This window comes from Mobula hypostoma, chromosome 18, assembly GCF_963921235.1.
Source record: "Mobula hypostoma chromosome 18, sMobHyp1.1, whole genome shotgun sequence".
Lineage (NCBI taxonomy): Eukaryota > Metazoa > Chordata > Chondrichthyes > Myliobatiformes > Myliobatidae > Mobula > Mobula hypostoma.
Window position 1 is genome coordinate 6784450 of NC_086114.1, and position 21285 is coordinate 6805734.

Genomic DNA, 21285 nt, shown 5'->3' on the forward strand with positions numbered 1-21285 from the left:
TTCTACAGAAGTGGTTTACCTTCTTCTGGGCAGTGTCTTTACAAAACAGGTGACCCCAGACATTATCAATACTCTTCAGAGATTATCTGCCTGGTATCAGTGGTTGCATAACCAGGGGACATGATATGCACCAGCTGCTTGTATGACTATCCACTATCTGCTCCCATGGCTTCACGTGACCCTGATCGTTGGGGGGGGCGCGAGGGGAGGGGAGGGTGGGTATAAGCAGGTGCTAGATTTTTCCCAAGGGTCATCCACAGGCTAGTAGAGGGAAGGAGTTCCTTCCACCTCCTTTGGTAGAGACATAGCTACATATCTCTACCCCACCACCCTACATCAACAATACTGAAGACAATAGGGTTGAAAGATTCAAGCTCCTGGGTGTGAACATAACCAATAGTCTGTCCTGGTCTGACCTTATATACCCTATGACCCGGAAAGCTCCCCAACGCCTCTACTTCCTCAGAAGGTTAAAGAAATGTGCCACACCCTGTTGCTCTTTACCAATTTTATCAATGCACCCTATCCAGGTGCACCATGGCTTGTATGGCAACTGCTCGGCATGTGACTGCAAGAAACTCCAGCTAGCTGTGGACACAGCTCAGCACATCATGGAAACCAGCCTCCCCTCCGTGGGCTCTGTCTATACTTTCACTGCCTCAGTAAAGCAGCCAACATAATCAAAGACCCCATTCACTCTGAACAGTCTCTCTTCTCCCCTCTCCCACTGGGCAGAAGATAGGAAAGCCTGAAAGCACGTACCATCAGGCTCAAGGTCAACTGCTAACCCACTGTTGAATGACTATTGAATGGTCTCCTAATACCAAGATGGACCCTTGATTTCACAGTCCACCTCATTACCACATTGCAGTTTATTGCTTACCTGCACTGCGCTTTCTCTGTAGCCGTAACACTTTATTTGCATCTGGTTATTGCTTCACCGCGTTCTACTTCAGTGCACTTCTAATGATTTGATCTGTATGAATGATATGCGAGACAAGCTTTTCACTGTATCTCAGTTTAGAGGGAAAACTGATGAACAGAGGAAAATGCCATTTTCCCAGAATGTACTGGTACAATTCCACACTGCCATCATAGAGAGTGTCCTCGCATCAGTCATTACTCTCTAGTTTGGTGCAGTATCCTCTCTCACAATATACAAAAACTACAGTGAACTGTCAGCTCAGCAGAAAAGGTCGTTGACTACAGTCTACCATCACTGCAGGACGTGTCCGTGTCCAGGTCAAGGAAGCGGGCAAGAAAAATCATTGCAGGCACCATCCACCCAGCAAACTACCCCTCCAAAAGCTCCCTTCTGGAAAGCAGCATAGAGCTATTAAAACAAAAACTCCACACCATCTTAAAAGTTTCTTCCTCCAGTCAGTTAATTACCTGATCAACCATTCTAGTTAGCCCTCCCCCCACCATCACCTCAGCCACTGCACTGCAAACACATTAAGCAACTTTTTTGTTGTTTACATTGGAAGTGCATGTTGGTAATTATGCACACTTTATCCCATATCTGTACTTCTAACTTTAATCATATATAGTTTTAGTTTCTGTATAATTGCTGGATGTTGTTTTTGTTGCATGTCACACCCTGACGAACACACCACAGCAAATTCCTGATAATGTGTAAATGTGTATGGCGAACAAAGTTGAACCTTGGTCCTCGTTGGAAGTAGTTTATGTCCTGTGTTTTGCTGCCACCTTGTGGGAATCTCACCATCAAAGTGGCCCCAGATGAACAGCAACGGGAACTAGTCAACTTAACCAACAGCATTAGCACAATTAAGTACCACCACTTCACTGCTGTTCACAACTGTCCCCTCACAGCGCGATCCTAACCAAGCAGCTGCTCAAGTCGTCATTCCAACCAGAACGTAGGGGGTCAAACTAGTGTAAGGGGTTTCTTCTTTTATGTTACTGCATATGTTAATCAAAATGGCTTCTTTGTTATGTTAAATGCTGAGAAAGGCTGTAGCTAGCACTTTGCTTGGGTTATAACAGATAGCAGAGTACTATGAACCAATGGGAGTACATGTTACTCTTTCTTGGGGTGATATGCTGTCTCATATGGCTGGGAACCAGGGGCTTTTGGCCGGGAGTTGGAGGAGAGACCGTGAGGATGACGGGCGTGCGCGAAAGCTCTGGTTGATCACTCAGCTGACACCCGAGCCGCGAGTTGACAGGGTCAGAGTGGTCCCAAAGAGGTCCCCGAGCTCCATGTGCACGAAGAAATTGAACTTTGATAAGTCTGGCACCTTTTCCATTCCTTTTTTTGTATTGAACTTCTATTAATCTCATAGACTTAGTAATATCTATAAAGTGTAATTGGTAAAACGTACATTGTGTGCTGGCTGATGATTGATGTTTCAAGCTGAATCCGGTGACATTTGTACAGCAACCGACGTAACTGGGAGACCAGGTGGGCGACGGATGGGGTTTCCCCGAGATAAATACCAGCCAGTATAGCTGAGCGTTACACTAGATTCTGGCGACTCAATACGCACTGGGAGTATAATCTTGTAAGGGTTAGTAAGGGCATCAAAGGTCATAGGGGGAAAGGCAGGAGAATGGGGTTGAAGGGGAAAATAACCCAGCCACAATGGAAGTGCGGAGCAGACTGGACAGGGCGAATGTCCTAATTCTGCTCCTATGTCGTATGGTCTTCGAAAGCATTTGGCTCTATATCTAGATGAGGTCAAATTGTTTAGTACCACCGCATTATGCTCTCTGTTCTTGGACAATGGCAATGGGTTAGCGACACAAGAGGCTTGCTTGCCTGCGTTGTTCTAAATGTATTCACGTGTGTCGGGTCCGGATAAAAGTTGTAACGGGAGGGGGACAAGTTTTAGTTATGTCACCGGGCAAAACTCTAAGGTGCAGATGAAATGAGGCGATGCCGCGCCACGACGCTGTGCACCAGGGAAGTACAACTGCAAGTCGTCGTGAGGGGCCACCTTGCTCACGCCCCAGCGTCTGCTGAACGGGAATCCTGTTGTCCCGTAAGGTTCTGGAAAAGTTGGGAGGGATCTGCCCTCGGAAAATGATGTGCCACAGCCGCTGGGTGACATACCATGACTAGGGGTGAGCAGGAGGGTGTTGACATTCTGCAGTCAGTTACTGAAGACAAGGACTTTGTAAATTGACCTGCCCCACAACTCCAGAGACCCAAGTTCAATCTCGTGCCCCGGTGTTGCCTGTATGGAATTTGTGCATCACCTCTGTTCCCACGTAGGTTTTCTCACACATCCTAAAGTATGCTGGTACGTTGACTGGCCACAATCCATTACCTCTTTTGAGGCTAGGGCCAGAGAAGATTTAAGGATATTGTGCGTGAGAAAGAAGGAGATGCAGAGACTGAAGAGGGGGAATGCACATTAAACGGTCGGAATGTCCTTTTGGGATTCACCTCTGGAAAATGAGGGGCAGACTTCTTGGAGTGTTTCAAATTATGAGAAGTAGAGATAAGGTGGACAGTTATAGTTTTTTCCCCAAGTTTCGGATGAGAAGAGAAATATTTAAGAGAGACCTGACAGTCAACTTTTCCACCTAGAGGGTGATGAGTTTATGGAACCAGCTTCTGAGGAAGTGGGTGAAGCAGGTACAATAGATGCACTTGGATAGGTAATTGGATGGGGCTTGGAGAGATAGGGGCTGGATGCAAGAAATTGGGACTAGTTGGAGTGGGCACTGTTGTCCGCAGGGACTGGATAGGCTGAAGAGACGGTATCTGTGCTGAATTGCTCTATGACACTGATTCTTCTGCACAAGATTCCCTCTCACCTCCTCCGACCCTCCAAGAAGCACAGGTCAGAATATAAATACTTCAAAGGTGAGATCCAGTTATAGAAAGTATATGAAATCACCATACCCATCACGTCTCAGCTCATTTCCCCGGGGTATACAACCATAAGGGGCAGAGACAGAACAAAAGCGCTGTCTATTTCCCAGGGTTGTGGAATCAAGAACCAGAGGGTACAGATTTAAGATGAGAGGGGAGAATTTAATAGGAACCTGGTGGCAACTTTCTCACTCAGATGGTGGTTTAGTGAGCTCTCAGAGGAAATGGTTGAGGTAGGTACATAACAAATTTAAAAGGCACTTGGACAAGTATGGAGCAGGGATTCCGAACTATTTTTATGCCATGGACCACTACCATTAACTGAAGAGTCCGTAGACCCCAGGTTGGGGTCCTCTAGTTTACAAGGATACAGGGAAAATGAAGGCAAATGAGACTAGTTTGTTAGTTTACTAGTTCACAAGGATACAGGGACAATGCAGGCAAATGAGACTAGTTTGTTAGTTTACTAGTTTACAAGGATACAGGGACAATGCAGGCAAATGAGATTAGCTCCAGCATTCTGAGGACTTCAAAATGTTTCTACTGCAGTGGTTAAAGGAGGCAAGTTATGCCTCTCACCTTGCCAGTGATGCCCACAAAGAGTAAACCCTCGGGAAGAGGCCCAGTAGTAAGAGGCAGAGCTCCTCCAGTGCCTCAGTTGGCACATCGGGTGGCAACTTTGCCGTTTCTTTAGCATTTGTCTGTTTTACAAGGCCAAATTGCTACCTTGATGCTCAGCCCAACACTGGTGGAACTTGTACAGGGAGCCAGTTGGATTCGAACCGAGGATCTCTAGCCCTGAAGAGTAGCTGCCACTACACCATCAGTACAATTTCCCAAACTATGCCACCTTGGTTCACTCAGCAGTCTAAAACAATAAACTTTAAATTAACATCAAACAGAGGTATCAACAGATTGGAAGTTCCAAATGGTCATATTTTATTCAAACTGTGTGATCCCAGTCACAATCATTTTAGGACAACTGTCCGCAGTCAGTGATGGTAATGGTCTTCGTTGGTACACCATCTTCACTGCCGTAGCACTCCATCTTGGAAACGATGTTCATGCCTTCCACCACAGAACCAAACACAACATGTTTATCATTCAACCTGCAATATTCAAGAAGCAAACATGATGGATTGCCAGTGAATACTTTACAAATGAAAGGTTTTGGTATTGGTTTCAAAGAAAAATGACCACTACTGTACCATTTAGTTTTGGTTGTGCAAATGAAGAACTGGGAACCGTTTGTATTTTTCCCAGAGTTGGCCATGGACAAGATGCCTGCAAGAGGAAAAAGGGCAAATGTATTCAGATTCACTTAAAAGGTGCAGATGGAAAGCAATGGACAATGAGCACACGCAGAGAGGAAATTCAGGAGAGAGGAATAGAGGTCAGCATGGGAAATGGTAGGAAAACAGTGGGCGGGGGGACAAAGTTATGCATTTCCCTTCTCCCCAACAGATACAGCTCTCTTCATCTCACTCCCTACCTTTAGGGGAGGGGATTCCAAAACCAGGCACATAGATTTATGATGAGAGGGGAAAGATTTAAAAAGATACCTGAGATCATTTGACAGCTGTACGTCTGTACTCGTTGGAGTTTAGAAGAATGAGAGGGGGACCTCATTGAAACCTACCGAACACTGAAAAGCTTAGATAGAGTGGATGTGGAGAGGATGTTTCCAGTAGTGGGAGAGTCTAGGACCAGGGGGCTCAGTCTTAGAATAGAAGGGCGTCCCTTTTGAACAGAGATGAGGAGGAATTTCTTTAGCCAGAGAGTGGTAGATCTGTGGAACCCACTACCACAGATAGCTGTAGAGGCCAAGTCACTGGGTATAATTAAAGCAGAGGTTGATAGGTTCTTGATGAGTAAAGACCTCAAAGATTTTAGGGACAAGGCAGGAGCATGGATTGAGAGGAATAATAAATCAGCCATGATTGAACAGCAGTGCAGATGGCCTAATTCTGCCCCTATGTGTTATGCTCTAACTTACAGTCTTTCACTCCAACCATGGAAATCATCAATACAATCAGATCAAACATCTGGTTTACCTTTCCCCGTGTGCTTCAGTTCAAAATTCTCATCGTCAAACTTTTCCCCGTAGATGGACTTGCCTCCAGTGCCATCATTTGCTGTGAAGTCGCCACCCTGTAAGGTTCAGAGTTGCAAGTGTCATCAGTGAAGCTGCTGGATGAATCAACATCAGCACAGGGGTGTTGAAAGTTCAAAGTAAACATATTATCAAAGTACATATACGTCACCATATACAACCCTGCCTGAGATTCATTTTCCTGTGGGCATACTCCATAAATTTATGATAGAATAATTACCATAATGGAATCAATGAAAGACCACATCAGTTCAACCAGTGTGCAGACACAAAAAGAAAGAAATAACAATGATAAATAAATAAGCAATATATATAGAGAACATGAGATGAAGAGCCTCGAAAGTGAGTACGCCGGTAGTGGGAACATTTCAGTGAAGAGGCAAGTGAAGTTGAGGGACGTTATCCCCGCTGGTTCACAAACCTGATGGTTGAAGGGAATCAACTGCTCCTAGACCAGGAGGTGTGAGTCTTGACAACCACACAAAATGTTGGAGGAACTCAGTAGGCCAGGCAGCATCTATGGAAAAGAGCAAACAGTCGACATTTTGGGTTGAGACCCTTCGTCAGGACAAGGCTCCCGGCCTGAAGCCTCGACTGTTTACTCTTTTTTATTGAAGCTGCCTGGCCTGCTGAGTTCCTCCAGCATCTTGTGTGTGTTGCTCTGGATTTCCAGCATCTGCAGATTTACTTGTGAGTCCTGAGGCTCTGGCACCTTCTTCCTGATGGCAGCCGCAAGAAGAGAGTATGTCTTGGATGGTGGAGGTCCCTGATAAAGAAAGCTGTTTTCCTGCAACAACGCTCTATGTAGATGTGCTCATTAGTGGGGAGGGTTTTATCTGTGATGGACTGGGCCATATCCCTGAACATTGGTCCTCACCTGACACATGAAATCAGAAATGATTCTGTGGAACGTTGATCCTTTGTAACCGAAACCCTTCTCGCCTGTGCATAACGCACGGAAGTTTTCTGCAAGATACAACATAGAACAGTACATCACAGGGACAGGCCCATTGGCTCGCAATGTTATGCTCACCTAATTAAAGTTTAAAGTTCAAACTACATTTATTATCAAAATATGTATACATTATACAAGCTTGAGATTTGTCTAACAGGCAGCCACAAAACAAAGAAACTCAAAAGAACCCAGTAAAATAAAGACCATCAAACACCCAATGTGTATTTAAAAAAAAGCAAATTATGCAAACAATAAATGCATGCAAATATCGTTCTGATCTTAAGCCCATAGAGAGTCCGTCCCCAAACCCCTAGTTCAGTGCAGAGTGGAGCAGCGAGCCGAACCAGCCTGTCTCTTGCCTCGGACCCTGACACCATAACCTTTTCAATCTGGCCCGGCACCTAAATCGTCATGCAAACATTGAGTTCAGTCACCTCAGTACACTCTAAGGCCTGGACTCCGCCTCCTCGATTTGGCCTGTACCTGACCTTCCCAATCCAGCTCAGCACTCAAGTCATCGTCCAAATACTGGGTTCAGTGGCTATGATACGCTCTGGTGCTTGAGCTCTGCTGCCTCAGCTTGGACTGTACCCAACCTCTCCAATTCAGCCTGGCGCTTAAATCAATCAAACCTCAGGTCTTCCTCATTCTCGGTGAAGGACCTGCTGCCTCGCCTTGTATCAGCATTTAATGAAACTAGTAATTGAATGCCTAAATAAACTAATCTATCGTGTGTCCACAAAGTCCTCGTCCCTCTATCCTCTGCACATTCATCTTCCTATGTAAGATCCTCTTAAACCCCTCTATTGTATCTGTGTCCTCTACCGCCCCAGCAGCACATTCCAGGCACCAATCTGCATAAAATATTTGCCCTGCACATCTCCCTCTCTCACCTTATTTACATGCCCTCTGGCATTAGACATTTCGACTCTGGGAAGAAGTTACAGGCTGTCTATGTACGGCTTTTGTATTTATATAAATCTCTCAGATCACCACGGCACCAAAGCCATTCAGAGTACGACTGCATAGCTAAATGACTGAGACGTTCTCATCTCAACACCGTCTGTTCCTGAGACTCACCTGCCGTCTTTGGGACAACATCAGCTCTCAGCTGGAAGAGACGAGGGGCACAGCATGAGAATATCAATCGTGTATAATAATAACAATATATCTTTACTGCTGAAAACAATACCATCAAGAGCAAGATCGGAACAGCACTCCCAAGGTAGTATTGCAGCTCTAGAATACCCTCATCAGACCACACTTAGGAGTACTGTGTTCAGTTCAAGTCATCTCAGTATAGGAAGAATATGGAAGCATTAGAGAGGGTGCAGAGATTTACCAGGACCCTGTCTGGATTAGAGAACATGTCTTATGAGGATAGGCTGAGCAAGCTGGGGCTTTTCTCTTTGGAGCAAAGGAGGATGAGAGGTGATCTGATAGAGATGTACAAGATAATAGGAGGCATAGATCAAGTGGATAGCCAGAGACTTTTTCCCAGGGTGGAAATGGTTAATTCGATGGTGTATAATTTTAAGGTGATTGGAGGAAAGTATAATATCAAAGTATCAAAGGTAAGTTTTTTTTACTAAAGAGTGGTAGGCAATTGGAACATGCTGCCAACGTTGGTGGTAGAGGGACATTTAAAAGATGCTTAGCGAGCACATGGGTGATAGAAAAATGGAGGACTATGTAGGAAGGAAGGTTGAGATGTATCTTAGGGTAGGTTAAAAGGCCAGCACAACATTGTGATCCAAAGCATCTGTACTGTGTTGTAATGTTCTATGTTCTAACACTCCAAAACCCATCTTCGAACACACTCACAGCTCTCACATAGAAGATCTGAAATTGTTTGACATCATTTCAGTACACAAATGTAAGGAGAACAAAATATTTGTTACTCCGGATCTGATGCAGCACAAGAAAAACCACAAAAGATAAAGAACATAATAATGCTAAAAAACACACAATAAATATACGAGGGGTGATTGTTATGTTCGTGGCCTAAGGTAGAAGAAGTCAATTTTAGAATCTCAACATATTCCCCTCCTACACTTACACACTTAGTCCAGCGGTCGTGGAGCATACGGATCTTGGACCTCCAGAAAGTGTCCACAGCAGGGGTGATTGATAAGTTCGTGGCCCATGGGAGAAGGAGATGAGTTATACAGCTCTTGTTACATGCAGTTCAACTCTTTGAATGATTATGCAGGAAGTTTAAAGTTAATAACTCATCTCCTTCTACCTTGGGCCACGAACTTATCCATCATCCCTGATGAGTTATTAACTGATGAGTTGGGGTGTAAGGGTGTCAGGGTGGGGTAGCACCTCTGGTGGGGTAACATGTCGCGACCTTTTCAGAGCAGTTTGTCCACCTTTGGTCCCCACCTGGCACTCAGCTCTCACCTGGGGCTCCCCGTAGCTGTTTGCATGAGACAGCGGCCACACCCCAGGCAACGGCTTCGACAAGCTGACTAAACCAGGTGAGGGTAGCCGACGGGTCTCAAACCCTCGGTGAGATAGGGAGTTGTCTATCCCAGCATGTGAAGGCAGACTCCGGAGGATTGAGCGGACAAGACTGATGGAAGGTCCAATGGTCAAGAAGGCGGTCCCTGCAAGCTTCATGGAACGTGTAGAGCAGGACAAGACACAGAAGACGTCCTGGTCATCCACTGCACCTAATCCCATCTCCAGCCGTCTAGACTCTGTCTTGCCACTGGATCCAGATAGGAATTGGGAAGAGAGAGTGAGGCTGACGCTGCGCAACTCTCCCTCACTTAAATCCAAATCACGCACTAGTCTCGACACCATCTGGTGTCAAGGTCCTCATCAACGTCGACGATGGCCGAACAACAACTGCTGAGTTATTAACTTCAAACTTTCTGCATAATCACTCAAAGAGTTGAATTGCTTGTGCATGTAACAGCTGTATAACTCATCTCCTTCTACCTTAGGCCACAAACTTATCAATCACCCCTGCTGTGGACACTTTCTGGAGGTCCAAGATCCGTATGCTCCACGACCGCTGGACTAAGTGTGTAAACATAGGAGGGGACTATGTTGAAAAATGAATGTGCTAGGTTTTCTAAAATTGACTCCTTCTACCTAAGGCCACGAACTTATCAATCACCCCTTGTAAATACATAAGACAGCTTATATAAATAGATTGACTGTATGTCCATAAAGAGACTGTATATAAGAGGCTGTACATAAGGTGACTGACAGGCAATAGTAAAGTAGTGGTGGAGTTAGTAGGTGGAGGTGTTGATCAGCTTTACTACTTGGAGAAAGTAACTGTTTTTGAGTCTGGTAGTCCTGACCTGGATGTTACGTAGTCTCCTCCCTGACGAGAGTGGAACAGTCGAAGGATGGGATTGTTCATGATGTTACTGGTCCTTTACCGGCACCTTTCTATATAAATGTCATTGATGGTGGGTAGGCTGGTGCCAGTGATGCGCTGGGCTGTTTTGACTAATGTAGAGCCTTCCCATCGACCACAGTGCAGTTTCTCTACCAAGCACTGATGCAACTTCTTAGGATGCTCTCTGCTGCGCATCTGCAGAATGATGTGAGTATAATCGTGTAAAGTCTTCAGCCTCCTCAGAAAGTGGAAGCATTGATGAGCTTTCTTGACTGTGCAGGATATGTTCTGACTAACACAAAGGTCTGCACAACATTGTGGGCCGAAGGACCTCTTCTGTGTTGTAGGATTAGAAGTTCTGGGATTTGCCTGCTGGCCATTGATGGAGTAACAGCTCTCCCCTGGTGGTCCTAATTTACTTACTTTTCTCTCCAACCTTTTGAAATACTACTGTTAGATGGGATATTATTTTACTATGACTACCAAAGCAGCTTTGGAAGCTATTACAGGTGCAATTCAAAAGCTTACTGAGGGGTTTCAACAGTTCAGAAAAGAAATCAGCGCTGAAATTAAACAAATAGGTACGAAACTAGAAGTAGTTCAAGCAATTCTAACTCAGCATGATAAGAAGATAAAGGAACATTAAGATGTCATTACTTTACTGGACGAGAGAATGGATGATATGCAAAAGCTGTATGAAAAACAATCCAAGTCCAACAAAATATTGAGACAGAAGATTATTGATTTGGAAAACAGAAGTAGGAGGAACAAATTATGAACCTTGGGACTTAAAGAACAAATGGAAGGATATAATCCTAAAGAATTCTTTGCAAACCTTTTGATGGAATTATTCCCTGATATTATAAAGTCTCTGCCTTTGACTAATTGTGCCCACAGGTCGCCTATCTATGGATCGACTTCAAAACAAAACCAAGATCAGTCACTATATGTTTCCATAAATTTCAAATAAAGGATCGTCTGATTCGTGCTGCCCGTGGAAAAGGTATGATTGACTACCAAGATCAAAAGATTCATATTGTTGAAGATTTTTCATCAGAAGTTAAGGCAGAATGTGTTAAGTTTAAAAAAGTTATGGCGGAGCTATACAGCCAAAATTTTAAACCCTCTCTTCATTCTCCAGCTCGATTGAGAATTACATTGGAAAATGGATCATTTAAATGGTTTTAAACAAAGGAGCGGGTGCAAGAATTTTTGGACTTTAAAAAAATGACTGTATACGTATATTGAATAGATTAAAAATCTTGCAAAAACAGAAATACTACATATTAAAAAATGACTGTTTAATATTTTTCAGTATGAATAATTGCTATTTCTGTTTGATAAACCCGTCTAAGCTTGTTTTTCACTGTATATTATTTAGTCTTGGTTGGAACAGTAAATAACCTTGAATTCTTTGGAGCGGTTCCAACAGGCTTTCTAAGGGAATGTGTTTAGGGGAAGTAGATAGTGGTTGTTCTTTGACCGAGTTTCTCTCTTTGGGAGGAGGGAAGGGGATGGGGAGTTCTTTTTTCTTGAAGCTGATTTGGGAATCTAGTCAATTCTGTTGCTTAGCTAATATAAATTTGGGATTAATTTATATTTTTCTGATTGCTACTTTAATCTTTCTTATAAATAGTTTTAAAATGGATCGAAGTATTAATTTACTTAGTTTTAATGTGAAAGGGTTAAATCACCCCGTGAAAAGAAATAAGACTTTTGCTTATATTAAAAAACTTAAGGTACCAGTTGTTTTTCTTCAAGAAACCCATGTACATAAGTTTGACAATTCACGCCTTTTTAATCGATGGAGGGGCTGTCATTTCCATTCCTCGTTTCAGACCAAAGCTAGAGAGGTTTCAATCCTTATAGATAATAGAGTTCCCTTTGTTCAACATAAAGCAATTTCTGATACTAATGGGCATTTTGTTATAGTATCAGGGAAACTGAATAACAAATTAATGGTATTTGCAAATGTATATGCCCCGAATATAGATGACCCAGGTTTCTTTGAGCATTTTTTTTTCATTTTTGCCAGATCTAAGTCTGTACTCATTGGTGATGGGTGGAGACTTTAATTGTTGCTTAGATCCGGTTTTAGATCATTTATCTTCTAAACCAATGATACCAAATAAATCAGCTGTGTTTATTAAATCTTTTTTAATGAAATGTGGTATTATTGATGTTTGGCGTTTTTTTTCATCCAGTAGACAAGGAACATTCATTTTTCTCTCATGTCCATCATGCATATTGATTATTTTATTATATTATTGATTGATTATTTTTTATTGATAGCCAAATGATTCCATTAGTTCGATCCTGTGAATATAAAGAGATTGCTGTTTCAGATCATGCTCCTGTGTTTCTATCTTTAAATCTCCCTGGGCTTCTTCAAACAAATAGATTTTGGCGATTTAATCTAACTTCGTTATCTGATAAAGACTTTTTAAAGTTTATGGAGAGACAAATTACTTTTTTTTTTGAAGAGAATACGTTAGAGGAGACTTCTAGTCTTATCAGATGGGATGCCTTTAAGGCGTATATTAGAGGACGAATTATTTCTTATACTGCAAGTATTAAGAAAAAAGCTAATAAAGAGAGAAGTGATTTAGCTAATCAGCTGAAACAGTTAGACCAAGAGTATGCCTTGGCTCCAGAACCTGCCTTACATAAAAGACGTGTTGAAACTAAAACTAAATATGATCTCCTTTTAACTTATCCAATTGAAACCCAACTCCTAAAAGATAAAAGTCAATGCTATACTCATAGAGATAAAACAGGTAAATTATTGGTTGATCAAATTAAAACCTTTACAGCTAAACAACAGATTAAAGAAATATGCAAAGCTAATTGTGATAGGACAACTGATTATTTAGAAATAAATGATACTTTTAGAGAATTTTACTCTAAACTTTATAGTTCTGAATCTTCTAAGGATGATACTATGATGAACAATTTTTTTAGACCAACTAAACATTCCTACAATTTCTGCCAACAACAGAAAGTTGTTGGAACAACCTATTTCTTTTGAGGAAATTGTTGAGACTGTGCACTCATTACGTTTGAGGAAAGCTCTGGGTCCAGATGGATTTTCCGGAGAATTTTACAAGACCTTTTCCTCACTGCTTATACCTCATTTATGTTCAGTTTTTTTGGATTCATTTAAGTTGGGCAGACACCCTCAATCTTTTTATGAGGCTTCCATTTCTCTTATTCTTAAAAAGAATAAGGAACCAACTGAATGCTCTTCTTATAGACCAATCTCTTTACTTAATGTTGATACTAAGATCCTATCTAAAGTTTTGGCCCATAGGATTGAAAATATTTTACCATCTGTCATTTCTGATAACCAAACTGGATTTATCAAAATTCAGTATTCTCACTTTAATATTCGTCGGTTATTAAATGTTATTTATTCTCCTTCTGATATGATATCAGAATGTGTGGTATCCTTAGATGCTGAGAAAGCTTTCAACAGGGTTGAATGGAATTATTTATTTAAAACTTTAGAAAAATTCAATTTTGGACACGTTTTCATTCAGTGGATTAAATTACTTTATTTAGCTCCTTCTGCTAGGGTTATCACTAATTCTCATCATTCCAAACCATTTGAGCTTCATTGTGGCACTAGACAAGGCTGTCCATTGAGCCCTTTGCTTTTTGATCTGGCCTTAGAACCCTTAGCCATTGCCTTTCGAGAATCTAATGATATCACCGGTATTTTAAGGAGAGATACTATTGATAAAGTCTCGCTGTATGCTGATGATCTGCTGCTATTTATTTCTAATGTTGAGACTTCATTACCCCATGCACTTTCTTTACTCTCCTGTTTTAGCCACTCTCAGGTTATAAATTAAACCGATATAAAAGTGAACTTTTTCCTTTGGACAATTCGATACCAACAAATTCTAACCTTTCTTTTAAAATTGTAAGAAACCAACTTACCTACTTAGGTGTAACAATCACTAAAAACTATAAGTGTCTATTTAAAGAAAATTTTCTTACCCTATTGAATCACGTAAAAAGGATACTATCAAATTGGATGCCTCTTTCATTATCGCTGACTGGTCAAATCAACTCTATCAAAATGAATATATTACTTAAGTTTATTTATCTTTTTCAGGCATTGCCGGTTTTTATTCCTAAATCCTATAAAATCCTTATTCCTATAAAACTCTGGTTAGGCCACACGTGGAGTACTGTGTCCAGTTCTGGTCACCTCACTATAGGAAGGATGTGGAAGCATTGGAAAGGGTACAGAGGAGATTTACCAGGATGCTGCCTGGTTTAGAGAGTATGCATTATGATCAGAGATTAAGGGAGCTAGGGCTTTACTCTTTGGAGAGAAGGAGGATGAGAGGAGACATGACAGAGGTGTACAAGATAATAAGAGGAATAGATAAGAGTGGATAGCCAGCGCCTCTTCCCCAGGGCACCACTGCTCAATACAAGAGGACATGGCTTTAAGGTAAGGGGTGCAAAGTTCAAAGGGTATATTAGAGGAAGGTTTTTTACTCAGAGAGTGGTTGGTGCATGGAATGCACTGCCTGAGTCAGTGGTGGAGGCAGATACACTAGTGAAGTTTAAGAGACTACTAGACAGGTATATGGAGGAATCTAAGGTGGGGGCTTATATGGGAGGCAGGGTTTGAGGGTCGGCACAACATTGTGGGCCGAAGGGCCTGTACTGTGCTGTACTATTCTATGTTCTATGTTATGTATGTTCTATCCTTTTTTGATTCTCTTGACTCTATTATATCTTCTTATATATGGAAGAATAAAGCATTCTAGATTAGGCAAAATTCATCTACAGAAAGATAAAAAGAATGGAGGATTAGCCTTACCAAACTTAGGTCTTATTATTGGGCAGTTAATATAAGAAATCTTACATTCTGGTTATATTACATAAATCGTGAGGATTGCCCGATGTGGGTTTTTTTTTAGAAGCTAACTCTGTTAATAAATTCTCTATTATTTCTCTTCTTGGATCCTCACTCCTTTTGTCTCTGAGCGAGTTAACTGATAATCTGGTAGTTAAACACACTATGAGAATTTGGATACAATTCCAAAAATACTTCGGCTTATTGAGATTTTCTCTTTCGAGTCCCATTTTTTCTAATTATTTTCTTAAACCCTCTATGATTGATGTGCCTTTTAAAGAATGGGATAGATGCTTTCAGGACTTGTTTGTAGAGGGAAGTCTTTTGTCATTTGAACAACTGTCAACTAAATATAGTTTACCCAAAACTCATTCTTTTCGATACCTACAAATAAGAGATTTTTATGATCTCAAATAAGTACATTTCCTAAAAGTCCTGATAAGAATCTACTAGATGTAATCTTTAATTTGAAACCTTTTTATAATGGATCTATATCTAATATTTATAATATGCTGCTGGGAATGAGAAGTGTTCCTTTAGATAAAACTAAAAATCTTTGGGAACAAAATTTACAGATTTCAGTTTCTGAGGAACCTTGGAATCAAATTTTTTAATTGATTAACACTTCATCATTATGTGCCTGCCACTCTCTCCTACAATTTAAAGTGGTCCATAGGGCCCATATGACTAAGGATATGTTGTCTTGTTTTTATCTGGATATATCTCTGTATTGTGATAAATGTAATAATGGAGAAGCTTCACTCATTCATATGTTTTGGACATGCCCGAGTCTTGGAAAATATTGGAAAGAAGTATCTCAAACTTTCTTGATACTTCTTAAATTTCAAGCCTAATCCTTTGACTGCTTTATTTGGTATTGTTGGAGGAAAGAATATTATTTTGGAGTCATCTGACTTGTACATTTTGGCTTTTATGTCTCTTATGGCCAGAAGGACGCTCTTGCTTAAATGGAAAGATGCGGCCCCTCCTATTCACGCCCAATGGTTACATGATGTGATGTCATGTTTAAATTTAGAGAAAATTCGATGTTCAATCTCTGAATCTGGTCAAGACCTTCAAACATTGTGGGGACCTTTTCTGAATTATTTTCAAAACCTTTGATTTGCTGTTAAAGCACAGATGATGACAAATAATTTTTTTTTCTTTACTAATCAGCTTCAGTCTTGGTAGTGGATTAGATTTTTTTAATATAATAAAATTACTATATTTAATTGTTACGAATTAATTAACTTGTATGAATATGGGGTAAGGAGTCTTTATATGTGATTTAGTATAATGTATTTATATATATTTTTTTCCTGTACTATGTATTCTCATATGTAAATTAATTAATAAAAATATTGGAAAAGAAAAAGTTCAAACGCTCCAACACACATAAACCTCCCACATCTCTGACTATCTAATGAAATCTCTTGGGCTTTTTCTTCCAGCAGGTGTTTGCAATGGAACAGCCTGAACCCTAGATCAATTAATCCCTCAGTGCATTATCTCCCCGTGCTCTTCCTGATACTTCCTGCAGTAACACCACACTAATTTAATGCCACCCAGCTCGGCATAACTATCTGAAACATACTGCCCATATCTGTAGCTATCTCCAGTAGGCCTTCTAAATCTCGCCCGAGCATTGGCTCCTGAATCTGAAACATCATCTTTCCTCACCTATGTTGGCACTGTGTAAACTGCACTAATCTGCATTTACTTCAGTGTCCTTTATTTGTTTAATGTCATTTCCTGTACACAAGGGCAAAGGAGTACAAAATTATTGTTACTCTGGATCCGATGCAGCACAAAAACAAAAATAATAAAATAAAGAACACAATAATTTAAAAATACAATAAATGTAAATACAGTTCATAGGATAGTTTATATACATACATAGATTGACTGTATGTAGATAAAGAGACACAAGAGTGCCTGTACATAAGGTGACTCTGACAGGAAATCATAATTTCGTGCCGTTAGGGTTGTGGTGGGGTGGGTTAGTGGGTGGGGGTGTTGATCAGCCTCACTGCTTGGGGAAAGTAACTGTTTTTGAGTCTGGTGGTCCTAGCGTGGTTGCTACAAGGCTAGTGGGAGAGGGACAAACAGTCCATGAGCAGGGTGGGTGGGATATTGCTGGCCTTTTTCTGTATATATGTCCTTAACGGTGAACAGGCTGGTGCCGGTGATGCATCAGCCAGTTTGATTCACTGTGCAGCAGACAGAAAGGCTCTACAATGGCTAGTCAAAGCTGCCCAGTATATCACTGGCACCAGCCCATGCTTTGCAAGCCGGCATCTGTTTGTAAATATTGAATCAATTCTTGCATAATGTACTACTGAATCAGAGGTGCTATAGTAGTCTGTAGACTGACCTTTACTTTGCTGAGGCCAGATAACAGCTCTCTGACACCCCCTCTTACCTACCCCTTGACCAGAACTCCATTGAGAAGAAGCAGGTCACTGTCTCACATACCATCACTGAATGTATCATCTCCGGAGATCTCCCATCTATGACCTCCTACTTTATTGTTCCCCTATCCCACAGTGCCTGTATCTATCTCCTATCCATTGCACATTACTCCGCTAGCTCCACCACACTTTCTCTCTGAATGAGTATACTCTGTCGTTCATTCAGTGCACTCATAGTTCAGGGTTCCTCCAGGGGTTGATACCCAGGATCAAAGGTCACAGGTTGAAGCCTGATAGCCAAAACCTGGAGGATGGAGACCTGTGCTAAAGCTGGAGACCTGGGTGGGTGTGTGTGTGTGTGTGTGTGTGTGTGTGTGTGTGTGTAGATGTGGTGGGGGGGTGAGGGTGGAAGACAGGAAAGGTAGGAAATTTTGCTATTGATGTTATGTTGCGTTCTGTGCTGTTCTGCTGAACATTGTGGGCATGCTAATTTGGCACCAGAATGTGTGGTGATGCTTGTGGGCTGTGTCCAGCACATCCTGGGATTACGTTTATTGTTAAGGCAAACAAGGCATTTCAGTGTAAGTTTCAATGTACACATGATAAATAAATGAATCTGAGTCAAAAATCATGGTTTTCCTGTAGTACTACCTTGATGTATGAACATAAGCATGCAATGATCTGTCTGGTTGACCTTCAGACAAAAGCTTTTCACTGTATTTTGGAACATCTGGCAATAATAAATCAATTACCAACTACCAGCTGCTTGTTTATGCTTACCAGAATATACTTTATAACTTAACCTTTTGAGTACTAATTCTTTTAACTGTTAAGTTGTTCTTAAAACTTTACGAGAATCAGAATCAGAACCTTTCAGGCCTGCTGCCAGTGTGCACATGCAAGCACTTCCCAGCCTCCACCTAGCTAACAGGAGTCACCTGTCACTCATTCCAGAGTGCTCACCTGCAGCCTATTTAAACCCCAGTTCTCATCCACAGACCTTGTTCACTCATTGAACCAGCTGGCCTCAACCAGTTGCTCCAACCTTTCACTCCCCCTGCCTAAAGTTTACCTTGTAGTCTGTTGTGTTCAGTTTCTGTCCTCTCTTGTGGCTCCTTGTTCACCTTGCTGTCTTGTGGTCTATTAGTTTACTGCTAAATTGTCTCTGCTGTTTTCGGGTCAAGCCTCCTCTACATTTTCTGACAAAATCTGATTTAATTTCACTGGCATATGTTATGAAATTTGTGGTTTTGCAGCAGCCATATATTGCAATACATGATATAACTAATAAAATATAAATTAAATTTTAAAATATACATTAACAATAAATTAAGTAAGTAGTGCAAAAATAGTGAGGTAATGTACATGAGTTAATTCTCCAATCAGAAACCTGATGGCAGATGGAAAGAAACTGTTCCTGAAATGTTGAGTGTGCGTCTTCAGGCTCTAGTTCTCTTTCTTGATGGTAGCCATGAGAAGAGGACATACCCTGAGGACGGGGTCCTCAATGATGGAATAATAATACCAATTCTTTCAGCTTGCTGTATATTGATCTATCTTCTCAACTGACCTAATGTGAGAAATATGTGACACATTGGCCATCACTCATCCACTGCTACCACGCACTGAGAGAGGTTAGAGGAGAATGGTCAGGGTGGTTGAGGCTGACATGAAGGTGACAGTAACTCAAATAACCACGTGTTACAACACCGGGTGCAAAAGAACATCTCTGAATGCACAACGCGTCGAACCTTAAAGTGGATGGGCTAGAGCAGCAGAAGACCACTACTGTACCTAACAAAGAGGCCATGAGTGTATATTTCTTCTTAAACAAGTCAATGACTTTTGTATACTTAGTGTGATGGTTCAATGGCATCAGAAACAACTGGTCTCCCAGGATTTTCACACATAACAGACTCTAGAGTTTACAGAGAATGGTGTGATGAACAGGAACATCAAGTGAGTGGCAGCTGGGTGGACAAAAATGCCTTATTAATGAGAGAGGTCAGAGGAGAATGGCCAGACTGGTTCAAGCTGACAGGAAGATGACAGTAACTCAAATAACCACGCTTTACAACAGTGTTGTTCAGAAGAGCATCTCTGAACGCACAACACATCAAACCTTGATGCGGAAACTTGAAGCAGCAGGAGACCATGAACACTCATTCAGTGGCTGCTTTATTAGGTACACGAGGTGCTGAATAAAGTGGCCACTGGGTGTTTACTGGGGACATTCTGAAACGTCCATCACACCATCCAAACTCTCTCCACTTCATCGCTGTGGTATTGTGAGGTCCAAAGCTTTGGAAACTAAACTGAGGCGGTCTGGAAGACTCTACAACAGGCGGTCAAAACTGCCCAATGCACCACTGCTACCGGCCGACCCACCATCAAGGACATCTAGTACTGCGCAGAAGTCTTGGGCACATGTAAAAAAAAATTCATAAAGCAAAGAAAACTCCAGAAATAATGAAAGTTTCTAAACAGTAAAACAAAACTGTATCAAATTGATATTTGATGTGAGCACCCTTTACCTTGAAAACTGCATCAATTCTCTTCAGTACACATAGTTTCATAAGAAAATCGGCTGGCAGGTTGTCCCAAGCATCTTGGAGAACTTGCCACAGTGCTTAGAACATAAAAAGTTTACAGCACATTACAGGCCCTTCGCCCCACAATGTTGTGCCGATCATGTAGCCTACTGTAGACTTTGGTTGTCTCTCCTGCTTCTGCCTCGCCAGGTAATCCTGGACAACCTCGATGAATTTGAGATCCGGATTCTGTGGCGGGCATTCCACCTGAAACCATATAAAAATCTAGGGTGCCCAAGACAGCAGCATATTGTACACAGAAAAGTGTGGAAAAGGGCCACCGACCCTGCTCATGGACTGCCTGTCCCATTCCCATCAGGAAGGAATCTACATAGCATCCACACCAGGACCTTCACACTCAAAAACACACACAGAATGCTGGAGGAACTCAGCAGGCCAGGCAGCATCTATGGGAAAAAAGTACAGTCGATGTTCCCGCCGAAACCCTTCCCTGCAGCTCCCACCGGCACTACCTTTTCATTTCATATCAGCCACCTTAGTTACTGACACTCCTGTGCTTAGTGTCACCTTATGTCATTCGTAAGGCCAGTGATGTTGTGGGGATGGAACTGGACTCTCTGACAGTGGTGTCTGAAAAGAGGATGCTGTCCGAGTTGTATGTCATCTTGGACAATGTCTCCCATCCACTACATGATGTACTGGTTGGGCACAGGAGTACATTCAGCCAGAGACTCATTCTACCGAGATGCAACACTGAGCGTCATAGGAAGTCATTCCTGCCTGTGGCCATCAAACTTTACAACTCCTCCCTTGGAGGGTCAGACATCCTGAGCGATAGGCTGGTCCTGGACTTATTTCTTGGCATAATTTACGTATTACTATTTAACTATTTATGGTTTTATTACTATTTATTATTTATGGTGCAACTGTAACGAAAATCAATTTCCCCCGGGATCAATAAAGTATGACTATGACTATGACTATGGACATACAATCAATCTATGTACATAAGCAGTCTTGTGTATTTATATTTATGGTGTCCTTTATCTTTTGTGCAGCATCGATCCGGAGTAACAATTATTTCGTTCTCCTTTGCACATGTCTGCTGAAAATGACATGAAACAATCTTTAACCTGAAGGCAGGAGCCTCATTTTACTTTGAATAAAAAA

The 21285-nt window shown here is 41.6% G+C and overlaps 1 protein-coding gene across 4 annotated transcripts in view; it reads right to left on the reverse strand.

Annotated features, from left to right (window-relative positions):
* Positions 1-4789: 4789 nt before the first annotated feature.
* LOC134358310 (peptidyl-prolyl cis-trans isomerase-like) overlaps positions 4790-21285 on the reverse strand; it is a 35316-nt gene continuing 18820 nt past the window's right edge. For 2 of the 4 annotated variants that reach the window (XM_063070393.1, XM_063070395.1), the window contains 5 exons: positions 7996-8026; positions 6838-6926; positions 5902-5998; positions 5056-5131; positions 4790-4956 (listed from right to left, as the gene is read on the reverse strand). In XM_063070393.1, the coding sequence (XP_062926463.1) occupies positions 4821-4956; positions 5056-5131; positions 5902-5998; positions 6838-6926; positions 7996-8026 (429 nt within the window). In that variant the 3' untranslated portion in view covers positions 4790-4820. Of the gene's footprint in view, positions 4957-5055; positions 5132-5901; positions 5999-6837; positions 6927-7259; positions 7275-7995; positions 8027-21285 lie in introns of those variants that run through there. The other 2 variants (XM_063070396.1, XM_063070394.1) reach the window with 2 other exon arrangements.